Source organism: Telopea speciosissima, chromosome 3 (assembly GCF_018873765.1).
Source record: "Telopea speciosissima isolate NSW1024214 ecotype Mountain lineage chromosome 3, Tspe_v1, whole genome shotgun sequence".
Lineage (NCBI taxonomy): Eukaryota > Viridiplantae > Streptophyta > Magnoliopsida > Proteales > Proteaceae > Telopea > Telopea speciosissima.
This window is the reverse complement of record NC_057918.1, coordinates 22,925,084-22,940,662: the sequence shown is the minus strand read 5'-3', so window position 1 is coordinate 22,940,662 and position 15,579 is coordinate 22,925,084. Positions and strand designations below refer to the sequence as shown.

The window sequence follows — 15,579 nt, the reverse complement described above, 5'->3', positions numbered from 1 at the left end:
CACAATGGGTGTGTAGGAACCTTCTTTCCATTGTATATAATGATTCATGCATGTGTCGCATGAGAATCAATTTCCACATGCTGATTATTTTATGTCAGATACAGACAAACCAGTTTAGAATTTTCGCTATTGGATGGATGAGAATTCTCTGGATAAGTGATATATCAAATTCGGTGACATATCTCAATCATATTAAGTTTTTTTCCCTTATTTTTTTAAGTTCCTATATTTTTCAATCATGAAAACAAGAAAATGTGTACATACTTCAGAAATCCCAGTCATTTTAAAATGATGATCATGTTTAGTTGGTCTCATCAATGATGGAGTGAAAGTCACGCCTAATGCATTAATTTGGATGCCACCCGAGGTACTATATAAAATTCTTAGCCAACAAGTATTATACAATTTTTATTTAATCCAGTGGACAAGAAGCCGAGGTCCTTAACATTTTTTAGTTAAAACGATAAGTTCATTTAATCTAGCTTGGGTTGGCTGGCTATCAAAGAAGGAAACATTATTTATACTTGGATTTGTCATATAATTAATCCCAATTAGTTGATTACTGTATAAAAAACAAAGGCTTTCTTGGCTCTATTCTTTGGTGGCTCTTTATATAAATAGTAGTAGAATTGACTATATTAACTGGTGACTGTAGTATGTAAACAATAGTAACATTTGTTGGATTCCAATGTAACTTTCGTGTTGGTTCTCAGAGCCTTGGCTGTATTCTTTTGTAACATGATAAATCATATTAAATTTTGTCATATCATTTGGTCATTTTCTAATTGAAAGAATAGTAACGTTTTTTTTTTTTTTTAAAAAAAAAAAAATTTAAATAATAGCAAACTCTGTTATATTCCTTGTACACTTTTTTTTGGGAGTGGGAAAACTATCATATTACATTAGAATTTTGAAAAAAACTAGCAATTGAAGAGTACAACTTATAATAGGAGTCTACACATTACAATATTAGAAAATATCACATTTGAAATCTGATTAACGTGGGGATGATAAATTAGGGGATCGTAGTTGGTGTTTGTTGGCGGTATCATAATATAGCATTATTTGAAAGTAAACATTGACGGCTATTGTTCACCACCGTCCACTATCGTCCAAAGACCACCAAGAATGGCCATCGTCCAAGACTTTCCCTTAACCATGGCAAGATTGTCAAGACTGACTTAACTCCTTCGTGAAAATACGGAGATGAAAATTCCTATAAAAGGGAACCAATCTTTCTATATTTTGCATCCCAATTGTAGTAGTTACATAGCTATAGAGAATTTGTATCCTACTTGTTAACCTTTCAATAAAGATCCTTGAAGTTTCTCCTTCGTGACTCTACATTATTTTAGGTTTTTGATATAAGAAAAGAAGAAGATCTTCTCTTCTTCTATAAATGGTATTTTGAAATCTCATTATCTAATAATACTGAAATGTGTAGCAATTTTGGAATGGATATATTGCAGGAATCTGTGCATATATCCAGAAGGGAACATTGCCGACAAAGGCAATGATTATGATAGTCAAAAGGAAAATTTTAATTTGGATTTGGATGTCTCGGCAAGAGGAAGAAGAAGAAGGGAAAGGTGTAAGGGCATTTTGGTCACAGAAAGTAATTTACTAACACCGTTAATGAACTTGGGTTAAGTGAAACCAAGTTTGAAAAGTAGGGGAGGTTTGAATAATTGTTAGAAGAACAGGGGAGGTTCACTGAATTGTTAGAGAGGTCAGGGGAGGTCTGAGTAATGTGCTCTTTCTTTTATCAACAAATTTCTATTATTTTCCCCTTGGTGGGGCTCCATATTAATTTCTAGATGCTCCTTCCTTCACGATGCTTCTGCAGAAACAGGAGGCTCAAAACTTGCCCTTGCCAACGGAAACTGACCATTTGGACCAAAATTGGAAAAACGATTAAAACTTAAAAGCCTTGATAATATTTTCTTACATTTTTTTTTTTTCTATATGAAAAGCTGAACCAGATTAATAATAGACCAATAAGAAACCAATAATGTACCAAACACCAACCAGACCAATAGCTATTGGCTTCGGTTTGGTCTCTATAGATCAAACACCTTAGTCTAGTTTCAATTGTATTGTTGATGCCCTGGCAAGGAGGGCCCTATCATTTGTCTGATAGATTGACCGATTTCCACTCCGTGGCTTCATGACCTTTGTAGGTCAGATGAAACCGGACAAAGCCAACTGTTTGACACCCCTAAATTTCCAGGCAATTTAAACAGCACACCTCTTTAGAACCACAAATTCTCCATTGGCGGAAGAAACAAATAATTGGGAAAAGGTTGGGCATGCCACCAGGGTATCTAGCATGTGTCTTTCTCTCTCCTCTCCTTTTGAAAAATACCCCAACCTCCTATCTATGTTCAGCCCTATGATTGGTGTATGCCGCTAGCTTACCAAAAGCTGGCAGCATGCCCAACCCTCTCCCCAAAATAATTTAGGGACAATTTCCTGGATCTATTAAATAAGAAAATAATATTACAAAATTCCCCTTGTTTTGTAATACTTTTTCTTATCCACTTCAAGTGTCACAATATTCTGGTTCATCATGCTTGGTTTTCATAGATTTGAACAAGGGGAAGAATTTCTAGAAGAGTTACACAGAGACAAATCAGCAAGAGGAGTAACAGCATTTGGGAAGATGTCGTGGGAAGAATATCCAAAAGAAAAGAAACAAAAAGACTAATCACGAAGAGGAGTAACACCATTTGGGATGATGTCTGGTGACAAAAACAGAAGAAAATATAGAAGGATCAAGGAAGATGAAAGGGTTTTCCAGTCTGTTGTTTCCTTGAGCACTTCTTTCCCATAAACAGAGAAATCTGGGAGACAGGATTTAAAGCACAACATCTCCTGGGCTCCGGTTTCTTCCCAACATGGACCAAAAGGATACATTAGGAGACATACTCAGTTAGATTTCGTCCAGACACAAGGATTTTGAGCCGGAAGACCAAGCTACTGGAAAATTCATAAATAAATTACAAGGCTCAAAAAGGGTAACAAAGAATATATTCAGTGTTTTCCATAAGAAATCCAAAAGCAAAACTATAGTAGGGCATTCGAAGAAGCTTGATGGATTTGAACAGTTGGTACCAAATTCAAAACTTCATAAATAGACTCCAGGCAGAGTAGCTTGCATCAGTTTTTTGTTTTTTTTATTTGGCATATTCTGGTGTGGATGGCAGGCAAGGACTCTTTACCGAGCGTTCTTTCTAAAAACTATAATCTAAAAAGAATTAAGTTATTAATGACTGGACGAAACAAAGAAATAACCACCAAGTACATGCAAAATTATAGATGATAGCAGTAGGAAATTTTCTTCTAGCTCTTCATATCTACATTCGAACCACTGTTAGTCATATTTCCCTATTTCTTTTTAGGGAAAAGGAGCTCTGTCTGGGAGTGTGGTCTACGCCAGCAAACTCCCATGAGTCTATCTCTTTCCTCTCCATGTGAAAAGACACTTCTGCCCCCTTATTTTGAGGAGGAGAGAGATAGGCACATGGGAGTACTGGCGTAGGCCACATTCCCAGACAGAAAACTGCTTCCGTTTTTTATATTGAGAAATAGAAGAAACCATACAAGGGTTTTCCGAGCCTGCTCATATGATACCGATGTAGTTGCTGAAACTTCTGACTCTCCTGAACTGGAACCTTTGTTGGAAAGCAATCTTAATTCTTACCTATTGAAGAACCCCCGTATTTCCATAAACTAAGAACCCCAGCTTCTGGGATGAAGATACGGTTTTAAGAAGCATTCACAAAAAGCGGCGGTCATAATTTGTGGAAATACAAATTTCCATAAAAACGCATATAAATTTTGATAGTCATTCATTTCAGGTTTTTGTTAAACCGAAATATTTCAGTAAACAAATCAAACAATGTTCATAAATGAGGAAAGGAAGGGATGGTGCTGTGTCTCTATGATAACATGTTCTTTCACCAGGTAAATGTCTTAACCATCCTTAATGAGTTATTATTATCGGCACCTAATTATGGGGTTTAAGACCCAACAAAGAAACACTTAAATCCATAGACAACAGTCTGACCACAAGGTGGTTTGGGTCAAGTTATGGAAGGGGAAGGTGTAAGCCATCCAAACAAGTTTATTAAAGCAGGTGTTCTAAAGTGTGTATTCTAAACAAATACAAACATATTCTACCAATTTTTTTTTCAAAAAAAAAAAACAAAAAGAAAATACAAAACATTATATGAAGGAATCTTATCTCAATGCTAACATGCATGATAAAAACCTAATACTAGAACAATACAACTTTAAACATGATAACATAATGTAGTTAAAAAAAAAAAAAAAAAGAAACCTATATAAACAAAGACATTTTGGATGGAAAATTGGGTGACAATTCAGAGGAGCAGGGGCATAAGATGTCCAGGGACATGTCATTTCTCACCTATGCTCGTGACAAACAGGCAGAGAAGGCTTCCTATACAATATGAGGCCACATTACTAGGAATCAATACACCCCAGAAAAGGTAAAATCTTAAATTCTAACCTTGCTTGCAGCAGGTGTTGGATTAAACACCATAATCAGAGTAATATTGAAGGACTGAGCTGTCATACCCATCTAACTTCAAAATTACAAGCATTCAAGAGGAGGTTTTGTCTTCTCCCATCTTCTTGCACAAATTTGGCCGGGTATCTAACTTCAATATACTGATCCATTCCATCAACTACAAAGCATTATCAATCAAACCAAGCAAGAGTCTGACAGAAACAAGGGAACTCCTAGTTTTTTGATGGTTATAAAACTCTAGGATCTAGGCTTCAAAATATCCTTGTCTGACATTCATCCAAAGAAAATTTCCTCAACTGAATTTTTACAGCTATGTAAAATATGCTAGAACATTAGTGGATATTCTCTTCAAAAGCCCCCAAAGAATCCAGAAAAAAAAAAATCGCACAATATTAGATCTCCAAATGAAATCCTCCTATTTTTTTCTACTTTGAGCCACATTCTATATTTTTCTTTTATGAATGCCTATATCTGGATACTTGCAATCAGGGATATACGTGTCTATGTGTATGTCAGCTCTTTTGTTTTCCTTAACAACGAACCAAGTAACAGGAGAAGCACTCTACACTACTTCAGCAAACAGAATCCAGAAGAGCATATGAGAAAAACAAACCTATGAGAAAGTTGATGATTGAAATTACAGCAAAATAAGTCCAAAGGAAGAAAGAATGGTGACTTGTTATATCAGAAACACATACTTCAAAAGTTTAATGTCAAAAAATTTCATGAAACAAAAAAGGGAAAAACAATGGATCTTTTAACCCAACATTAATTAATGGATCTTTTAAGTCTAACATAATACCAAATACCAAATTATGAGAAAAGAACTCAATAAAGTGGAAACAATTAGTTGGATTAAGATTCACCCCAAAGAATATGAGTTTGAGAAAGGGATGAAACCAAAGTAAAGCACAATGCAGTAAAGGTAACAGAGCATGTGAAGAAAGAAAATAAACAAATGACAAATAGGATTCCATCAAGCTTCCCCCCCCCCCCCCTGTGCGAAGACTTCTCGGTCAGTCTTCTGATAATAGAGACACTAACTGGACATTAGATCATTTGGCCAACCTTCTGTATATCAGTATGATCTTTTGATGTATACAGGGATGTTCTTTTGCAATCTCAACAAAAATGTTTTCTGGGATATGAGAGGCTGTTAAATGAACTTGACTAAATCTTTTCACATAATATACAATGTGTTTTCCTGCTCTAAGCCTCTAACCCCCTCTCCGTCAGATTTCCTTTTATCAAAAAGAACAATTGGTTCACAAAAGTGATGAATACAAAGTGAAGCACAGAATGGTAAAAACTAATAGGTCCTCACTGCTCTGCTCAGCAATTTGAACAGAAAAGAATAAATTAACCGAAACAATAGTAGAAACCCGGTAACATCAATTGATATGCTACAGCTTTACAACAGAAAAGTTCTTGAACATAAACTGAATTATACAAACATAAAATGCTTTTTTTGTTCCTAATAAATACATAATATTGAAGAATACCTCCTCCAGAGACAGTCATGGTATTCAGGCCAATATTGATAGCCGATGCTACATCACACAAGCTCATCAATCCGAGGTTCCACTCCATGGCCAAACCATGAGAGCTTATTCTGAGAATTCTCTAAAGGGCAGCGTGGAAGCCACCCCCAATTATTCTCCAAAAGATCATACATGAGAACATCAGTTGACGTGTTCGTATTGAAGCAAATCTTGCCATGACAATCAACAGTGAGGAACTCATAAATGACACCACGACCAAACTTACAGAACAAATGATCAGGCATGGAACAAATTCTCTTCCATTTCTTAGCCAATCTGTCTAATTCCCAAATGCCAATCCCCCACTTCACTCCAAACTCCACATGGCCTCCGACCAAAAGCAGATCCCCATGATACACCAAGAGACGAGAACTGATCAAAGGAGGCATCTTCACATCCACAAAGTGCCATGAACCTTTCTCCAAATCAAATGCGAAAAGCTTCTCACGGATATTCAGGCAATACAATAACCCGTCCAAATAAACGGCACTCTCAAAGTTCGCATATTTCACTTCAACCTCATCCTTTGCCTCCCAACGATTCGTTCTTGAATCATAAACCTGTGAACCAATCCTATCCCACACAGCAGAACTAACTGCAACTATCTTGTAAGAAGTGTTCCCCTCACTAATTATAGCCAGTACTCGAGTCCAAATCATAGGCAACATGGGAGGTAATACTCTGTGAGTTTGGGTGAAAAGATTTAACACAACAATGGAACCCTTTTCGTCTTCGGCAAGAACGAGACCCTCATGCGAGACAAGAGCTCGACGAAGCCTACAACATGTGCTTGGGCAAGAAGATGATACAAATGACAGAGAAATCAAAACCCATTTGTTCTCTGTTGGATTATAAGCAGCAGCAACCTTTTGATTGTTGAAATCTGCAAAAAGCACGAAGTAAGATTCTTGATGATTTACCAATCTGTAAGATGAACGAAAAGATTCTGATTGGATTATATTTCTCCATGTTTTGCAGACAGATTTTGTCCTGAACAAGCTCGAAATCGGAAGCCGTGCGAGGATATTATCCCACATATGAAGGGGAAGCAGTTCCCATGCCAAACCAGGTCCAGATATCTCCCGTTTTCCATCGGATTGCTTTGGTGCCTTCTCGCTTTCCATGATCAAACCTAGAAAGACTCAAATGAAGTTTTCAGAACCCAGATGAGATTTCTTTCGCAAGAGTCCTCTCCTAGGTCCCATTCCCGTAACACATCATCGTTTTTTAACTCTTAAATCGAAGATCAGATGGCAAGAGACAAAGCAGAACGATAGAACCTACAAGTCATCGTGAATCGTGATGGAATAGATACAACTATACAAATGCCAACCATTTAGGATTCTTGCGTAGAGATATTTGCAGGTATGTCCATTGTTGAGCGTGGACGATAGAGACGGACTAAAACCACACTAGCCAGGGAAGGGGGAAAATCATGGAATATCAGGAATCTTTCATATTGTGATAGATTTTTCCAAAAAAAAAATTTAGGAAAAAGAACGCTACGTAAGTGTGAAGTTTGGACTTTGAAAGGGAAAAGAAAGGGATAAATTGAAAAGTGTATGAATTTACACGATACCCCTGTGTAATGCCAGACATCATTGAAGAAGAAGGCAGGGATCTGGACGCTACCTGTGTAAACTATGAACAGCATTTTTTTCTTTTTTTGTTTTTTTTTTGGTTTGGGGGTAGGAGGAGGCGTCTGGTTTGAATGCAGTAGGCCCACGTGACAAGGAGAAAAGGAGAGTATATGGAGAAGATGATGCCAGCAAGATGATGCCAGCTCAGGTTCACGTACAACTAGGGCTGCAACAAAGTCGGGTTGGGCTGGGTCTTTTGAAATCTCAGTCCAACCCTGAGACCCTTTAGCTGGGCCTAGCCCTGAGTCAGAGTCAGAAAAATCCAACTTGACCCGCCCTTAGGTTGGGTCAGGCTGATCCTGATTGGCTCTGACCATAAGGGGGAAAGGAGTTGGATCAGGCTGATTCTGATTGACTCTGGCCATAAGGGGGAAAGGAGATGCATGGACTGACCAACCTAGGAAAAAGAAGAAGAAAGAAAGAAGAGGAAGAAGAACAAAAAAAGAAGATAGAGTCAAATTGGACCGGGCTAGGCTCAGCTCGAGGTTTCAACCCTGACTTAGGGTCGGATATTCCTAACCCTGATGTTCCATCAGGGCCAGGGTATCTCAATCCAGGTGCTATTTGGGCTTAGGACGGGCTTGGGCCATTAGGGCCAAACTTGCACCCTTATGTACGAGAATGTTCTCGTACGCCTGCAAATCATTCAGATGGAATTTAAAAAAGAGTGGATTCCATCTGGATGGTTTGCAGACGTACGAGAAAATTCTAGTACCTGGACCTGAGCAGAGTCGGGAGAAGAGAGTCTCGAGCCCAAATTTTTTTTTTCCAAAAGTGGAAATTTTATATAAATCCTCGTGTAGCAAAAGTGTCTAACTAAGACGGATGTAGGGAACAAGTGGTCAGAGGCTGCCATTCAAGCTTTTTTTTGTTCATTAGCCAGCGCACCTTAATCCCATTGCTTTTGTCTTAGCTGCAAAAATGGAATTAGAGGAGATACAGAAACTATCCTCAAAGGTGTCCCTCTTGGTGGAGGGACTTTGCAGGCAGAGATTAAAATCAAGCACTTCATTCACATCACGATTCATTGTACAGATCTTTTTTTTTTTTTTTGGGTAGATAATAGGGCTATTCATTCACGCGCGACCAACGCCAGCAGAAAAATAGGATACATAAAAAGATACTGAAAATAGATAGGTAGCATGACCAACAGAAGGTTTGGGTATACAGAACCCAGACCGACGAAACAGAAAGCAACCCGGTCTCTCATGCTATAGTCTGAGTCATCCGGAGAAGGGGATGGGTGAAAGCCATTGCCCTAGAAAAAGTGTTGTCGACATAGCAACTGATAAGCGCATGCGCTTTCGTGCCAATGGAAAAGACCCCACAAGTGCCGAAAAGATCTGTGCCATCATGCCCACGCGAGCCGACACATTGCCGGGCAGAGAGGAGCTTCGATAAATGGTGACCTAGCCACAAGATTTGAACAGTGAGAGGGTTAACGGAGCCGGCCATTTCCATGATGACACCAACGCCAGAACCGACGTAACCTGCAAAACCAAAACCTAACAAAGAAAAGGAAACAGGAAAAGAGAAAAGGGCAGAGAGGGTGGGGACATGGGCCGGGAAAAGGGGAGGAGGAGGGGAGGGGGGCATGGTTGTGGAAAATAGGGGAGGGTGGAGGGATACCGTGCGGATAAAGGGGGGAGGGAAGGAAGGTGGAAGGGAAGCCCATGGAGGGCATGGCCGCACACTGTACCAAAACTTTCCTGTTCTTGAACATGGCCAAGTCAAAAACCTTATTGGAGCCAACGGTGAAGACGAAAGCGAAGATCCTGACGCCACCATAGGCGATGTCGTAGACCTCCTCGATGCTGGCAGTGAGATGGGTGTCCACAGCCGTACGGTCTGAGAACCAAGGATAGAAGGCGCCATCATTGCCTGAGATGCCAATGCGCATGAGCACAGCGTCGATCCAGGTCGAAGACCCTTCTCCTCCATAAAGCTTCATCACCGTCGCCTTCTCCTCCATAAAGCTCAGGTCGAAGACCCTACCGGACCAGACAACGGACCTGAACTCGCCGTTGGAGTCGTCATCGTCATCGTTGTTGGCCTCAACATCGTCTTCGTTGGTGGTTCCGATGAGCATGGTGGAAAAGAGACACGCACTAAGGCGGATAGATAAACACGCACTGAGGCGGATTGAGAGACGCACAATGGCGGAAGGAGAAAAAAAGATAAAACGCCCTGCAGCTGACAAGAGAACAAACGAGAAAAAAAACCAAAAATAAAAACAAAACAAAACACGACACAACAGATCCACTTCTTAAAAGGATGGGAGGGCTTTAGAGATTACATGGGGATTTCTATAATTCCAAATTTCTCAAAGCACCATAGTGAGCAGCCAATTCATGCCTCGCTTTTAATGAGCCCAAGAGGCCTACCACATCATATAATCCATTAAAAAAAAAAAATTCCACCTCGGATTGCAATTTGATCTCATAGTAACGGAAGATGCAAACTAGGTTTGTTGAGTCACTTTTATTTTATTTTTGGTAGAAAATAAATTTATTGATCAGAAAACCGTGAAACAGTCAAGGGGTTCAAATAACAAAAATCTTGGATCCAAGGATTGGAGGTGGGCTAAACTGTCTCACAAGGACAAGATAGGGCCCTCCGGGCTAAGGAGTCAGCGACGCTGTTAATCTTCTTAGGAATGTGGGTAATTGAGAAATCCACAAAGTAAGAGGTGAGTTGTCGAATATCGTAGACAATTGGGTACACACATCCATTGGGGTGCGGGCTTGGTGGTTCTTGATCGCGGGACTAGATCAAGGTTTGGTTAAGTCCCCAATGCTTCCTAAAGGTCGGGACCAATGGAAGAATAATTAATAAGACTTGAGGCTAGAACTTACTTTTCCCCGCATGGTTTTTACCCATGACCCGATCGCACGCACGCTAAGCTCATCACCGAACAAATATCCATGGTGCGGTCCGATGCTCTCCCGAACTCCCGCTTCGCGGTACTTGAGGGTAGTCGCGGCCACGAACTTTCCAGCGGTTGAGGAATCTTCCTCCACAGCAACCCGTGCACGATTTTGTAGCTAGGTTTGACCATCATGGAGAAGTCACATGGCGGTATCTACCGTGATATTTAATTATATCCGTCAATTGTCAACCATGGTGTTGTCAATGCAATTTCCTAGGGCATGGAGAATGGTTGTTCGCACCGCGAGGGCTTCTCCCATAAGAATCGACTGGAATTGCGCTGGCTTGGAGATAGCCAGAAGGCAAGATCCATGATGGTCCCAAATAATGAAACCCAATCCTCCACTTCCTGTGCCAGGCTTAATAGATGCGTCACAATTGAGCTTGGAAAATCCTGTTGGCGGGCGACACCACCCATCAATCTGTTGCCTAGAGCTCAAGCTAGCACGGCCTGGCTGGGGACGGTTTAAGGCTTGGTTGAACTCGATGTGCGCTCTAGTGGTTGCTGAAACGACTTCTTCAGGGGACCAGGCTTTCTTTGAAAAAACCAGATTGTTGCAGGCACAACAGATGAACCACATGATTAATGATGCAAGGCGGTTTGTTGAGTCTCCAAACACTGGATAAGTATATGATCTACGATTTCAACCACATCACCCCAACAAGAACAAAGTTTAGAAGCACCAATATTCTCCCTTTCATAGTTTCTTTCACTGCCATACACAAGCTTTTCAAAGAAAAACCTGAACCTCGGGAGTTATTTTTGAGTTGTAGATAATTTTTCATTTCACTTTTGATATCATGATTTACTGTTTGGAACCGTTTTGAAAGATATTATCATCAACAAAATGTAAAACCATGATTAACCATGGTATTGTTTCTCAGGATTTTTGAATTACTTGAGATTGACAATAATCTAATTTCTTTATTTTTAAATATATCTTGTAAACGAGTCCATACATAACAAGAAGATAATGTGCATTCCCACTTAACACCAATTCAGATCGTCTACGGTGCCCTGCCCAGAACGGCCTGAGTGGTGCACAAACAGGGCACCCTGCAATGACCGCCTTACCCCCACTCGGGCAGGGGTAAGGCGGTCAGTACAGGGCATCCTATTTGTGCGCTGCTCAGGCCACTCTGCCCATAGCACCGTAGACGATATGGATCCACTTAACACATGGTCCGTCCAAATTATATGATCAAAACAAATAACTTGTTATTTAATTAAAAATGGATGTTTTGAATAGTAAAAATTGCCATGTGTTGCGGGTGAAAACCTCCGATGCTCGGTTCGCCCACGGATGAGCCTGCAAAAATCAAGCGATGAACACAAGAGAGCCAGAGTGGCTCCGACCAAGGACTCTCCGACGCTCAAGTCAGGTCTCCAATGCAACAGCGTAACTGTGTAGTGAAAGCAAGATGGGGAATGCTACTCCATACCTGGGTATTTATAGAGTGAAGATGAGATGAGGCGGTTGGGAGAGCCCTAGTATGGTAGGAGTCCTTCTTTCAGAAGGTTTTCTCGTATGGAACGGAGTGGAGAGCTATTTTCGGGGCCGGGCTCTTATTAAGGTAAGAGTCCATGTAGAGTGTGACTTCGTATCGCGCTGGGATCGTGACTCGATTCTTATCTCGCGATTCTTGAGATGCACTGACGTGGCCCCGCGATCCCCGGTGGGGCGCTATGGAAGCTTTCGTGTAGGAGGGCTTGGCCTGGGAGGTCGGCCTAGTTGGTCGGCCTTGCCAGTCACCTCGGTCGGGGAGGTCAGCCCGAGAGGTTGGTCTCTACAGTCAGCTCGGCCAGCAGTTTACGGCTGACCTGTGTGAGCTCGACCTCAGCCACTGGCTAACTTGTGCGAGTCTGGCTCTGTTAGGTGACTTATCGGAGATCGGGTCAGCCCAGTCTCTAGCTCGGCTCAATTCGGTTCTCGGACTGAGGTCAGGTCGGCCACATGGCAGCCTCTGATTGGTGGGGTGTTTTATGCCTCATCACAGGCCCCCCCACTCATCAGGGGTCGGCTCGGCACTGATGAGTGAAGTTTCCAGGTCTGCTTGTCTGAAAGATTTTTACGGCCGAGCCGAGCTTATTTTTGCAGTGGATTTGACGCTTGGCTCGACGGTTGGGCATCGGTTGCCACATCGCCAGAAATCATTATGGCAGGCTCGGGAATTCGAAACGTCCTTTGATCTGAGTCGTTGAATTATGCTGAGCTCTGCTTGGCTGTTGGATCAGTTCAACCCAAGAGTTATAAATAGGCGACTCCTAACTATTCATTCTTCACTGCTCCAAGTTATTGACTTCTCGGCAAGCTCGGATTCTTCAGCTCTGTAGCGCTCGATGCTTTCTGGTTCGTGATCAGCTCGGCCTTTGCTTCATTCGCGCTCAGCTCATCCTCAGCTCTTCTTCAACCAGTAAGTCTTCTCCGCCCAGTATGTCAGTTGGTAGTAGTCCCATGGGTGAGCTGTTCGTCGGGGCGGCAGAGGGTGCGAGTCTGAGCTAAGAGCTCCCCGCTCGTTCTCCCACCATAGACTTGTTGGGCTCTACTTCGGATGAGCCTGATGTAGTGGAGCCTCGTCAGGCCGAGGTGACCGAGCCTCCATTGCTCCTGGAGTTCGACCACGCGGCCCAACCAATTGCCGTAGACCGAGCCAAGAACTCTGGGTCATCCTCATCCGAAGAGGAGTCAAGTGAGGGAGATTCTTCCGAAGTGGGGGTTGGTTCGATCAGCTCGTCCGCTGATGCCACTGAGCTCGAAGAAGGGAGTGTCGACACCGTTCCGAGCACGATCACGGATGCCGACCTCGACTATCTGAGGACTACCTATGCCATCCCCGAGGACATTCAGCTTCGAGCTCCTAACCCCGGGGAGATGGCCTGCTTCATTAGGCCCGGTGAGGTGGCTTTGTACGAGACGCCTTTCAAGTACGTGTTCAGGCTCCCCGTCCTCGGCTTGGTGGACCAGATCTTGGACCACTTCCACCTGTCCCCAGGTCAGTTGGTGCCAAACTCTTAGCTGGCCGTGTACGGCTTCTAAGCCCTATTTTGCGAGATGGGCCGAGGTGTAAGCGTGGTGCTTTTCTCTCGGCTCTTTTTCTTGAAGAAGTCTCCAGAGAAGGGGTGGTACTATTTCAACCGCCGATCTGGGAAGAGTGCGACCCTGGGCAGCCACAAATTTTTGGTCGGCACGCCGACCTTCAATAAGTATTGGAAGCCTCGTTTTTTCTTTGCTTCCATTCCAAACAGCCCTCTCCAAACCGAGTGGAAGGAGATGAACTTGAACTACGTCAATAGGGTACTGCCCCTAACCAAGAATGAGCTGACCTCGCTTGACTTAATCCCCCAGCGTTCGCCCTTTGACGTCCTTCGGCTTCAGGATGAGGGGTTTCTTCAAAGGTGGCACATTTCTGGTAGGAGCCTGAGCCGAGCCCGTTTCTGTTCCCGAGCTGGCCTTTTTATTTAGTCTTCGTTTCTTTTTTAATTTGTTTTTGACGTTTGGTTTCTCTTGCAGTGGTCGGCCATATTCCCCCTATGGATACAGCTCGGCTAAGGGTCGAGACCCTTGCGGACCGAAGGAAGAAAAATGCTGAGAAGAAGTCCCGGGGCGAGTCCTCCAAGGCCCCCAAGGGCAAGGCCATGTTGTCGAGCCCGCCAGACGCTGTGGTCGGCCTTGAGATCGAGAAGAGTACGGGCCCAGCGGGGTCTCCGAGGAAAGGGAAGGGCCGAAAGGGTGAGAGGAGCCCACTGAAAGATACCAAGCATCAGAAGCTCTTGATCAATCTGACGAGTGGTGGCCTTCCGCTCGTGGTTTCTCCCCCCAACATTTCCTGATATGTCTTGGGGAGGGCCTTGGCCAGCAACGTTCCTGTGAGGCCGACCTGGCGCCTCTTCCCAGGGGACTCGGCATTGACGTCAGCTACGCATGCCAAGGAATGGCTGGATGCAGGTCGGCTCCCTGCTGACAGGGAGAAACTCGAGGCGCTGTCTGACCCCAAGCTCCTCTCCACCCTGTTTCAAGATTTCAACATGGTAAGTTTTATGCTCGACTCTTATGATTAGGTCCAACCTGTGTAATCTGTCCTGACTTTTGTTTTCATGCCTTTTTACAGGGCTTCGCCAAGGCAGTGGAGACTATGCTTCGCTTTGAGCGGCTCTTGACCGAGAACCACTCCTTGGGCGTCCAATGCAAGAAAGCTTACCAGGATGCATACGATGCCGTTCAGAGGTGTCGGGAGACCCAAGAGAAGCTTACTGCGGCCGAGGCCGAAGTGGAGAGCTCTAATGCCGAGGTGATCAGGCAGAAAGAGAAGGTCTGGGCTCTGCAGGCTCAACTCATCTAGGCGAGGGAGAAGGCCAAGGAAGACCTGGCCCTGGCTCCGGACGAGGCGATCAACGACTATCTCCAATCGAAGGAGTACGCTGATGTGTGCCATGAGATCAGGAAGCCTCCCTATGCCAAAGGTTTTGAGGCAGGCCGGGCTGATCTCTTGGCCGAGATCAAGGAGGTCTATCCCGATCTCAATCTCTCTCATTTTGACGACGACGCGACTACTTTTGCAGGGGAGTTGGGAGATGAGGAGGGAGCCGAGGTCACCCAGGCTCTGCCCATTGAGGAACCTACGCAGGCCGACATCTTTACCCTTGACGCTGAACCCCAAGACCCCCTTGCCGAGCCTATCACCGCGGATGTTGCCGAGGTCGCCTCCAAGTCCCCCGCCGAGGAGATTGAGATGTAAAAATTTGTTTGTTTGTTTTTTTTTTTTTTTTTTTAGGGGTCGAATGGCCCTCATTGTAACCATGCCGAGCGGTTGGCCTGTACTGAATAAAAGATCTATTTTTGCAAGAATTTGTCCAAGTGTTTTAGCTGGGCATTCTTAGCCTTCCTTTCTTTGTGTATGTTGTTCCATTTGAGGT

At 43.2% G+C, this 15,579-nt stretch overlaps 1 protein-coding gene across 1 annotated transcript; it reads right to left on the bottom strand.

Moving 5' to 3' along the window:
* Positions 1-4,551: 4,551 nt before the first annotated feature.
* LOC122653465 (F-box/kelch-repeat protein At5g15710-like) lies at positions 4,552-7,416 on the bottom strand. The gene is made up of 2 exons (XM_043847298.1): positions 6,058-7,416; positions 4,552-4,712 (listed from the first exon to the last, which is right to left on the bottom strand). Exon 1 carries the CDS (start codon positions 7,218-7,220, stop codon positions 6,111-6,113), a length of 1,110 nt encoding a protein of 369 aa, XP_043703233.1. The 5' UTR covers positions 7,221-7,416; the 3' UTR covers positions 4,552-4,712; positions 6,058-6,110.
* Between the last annotated feature and the right edge of the window lie 8,163 nt (positions 7,417-15,579).

Excerpts from the sequence above, each read along its gene's own strand:
- LOC122653465 (XM_043847298.1), bottom strand. The coding sequence starts at position 7,220 with ATGGAAAGCGAGAAGGCACCAAAGCAATCCGATGGAAAACGGGAGATA.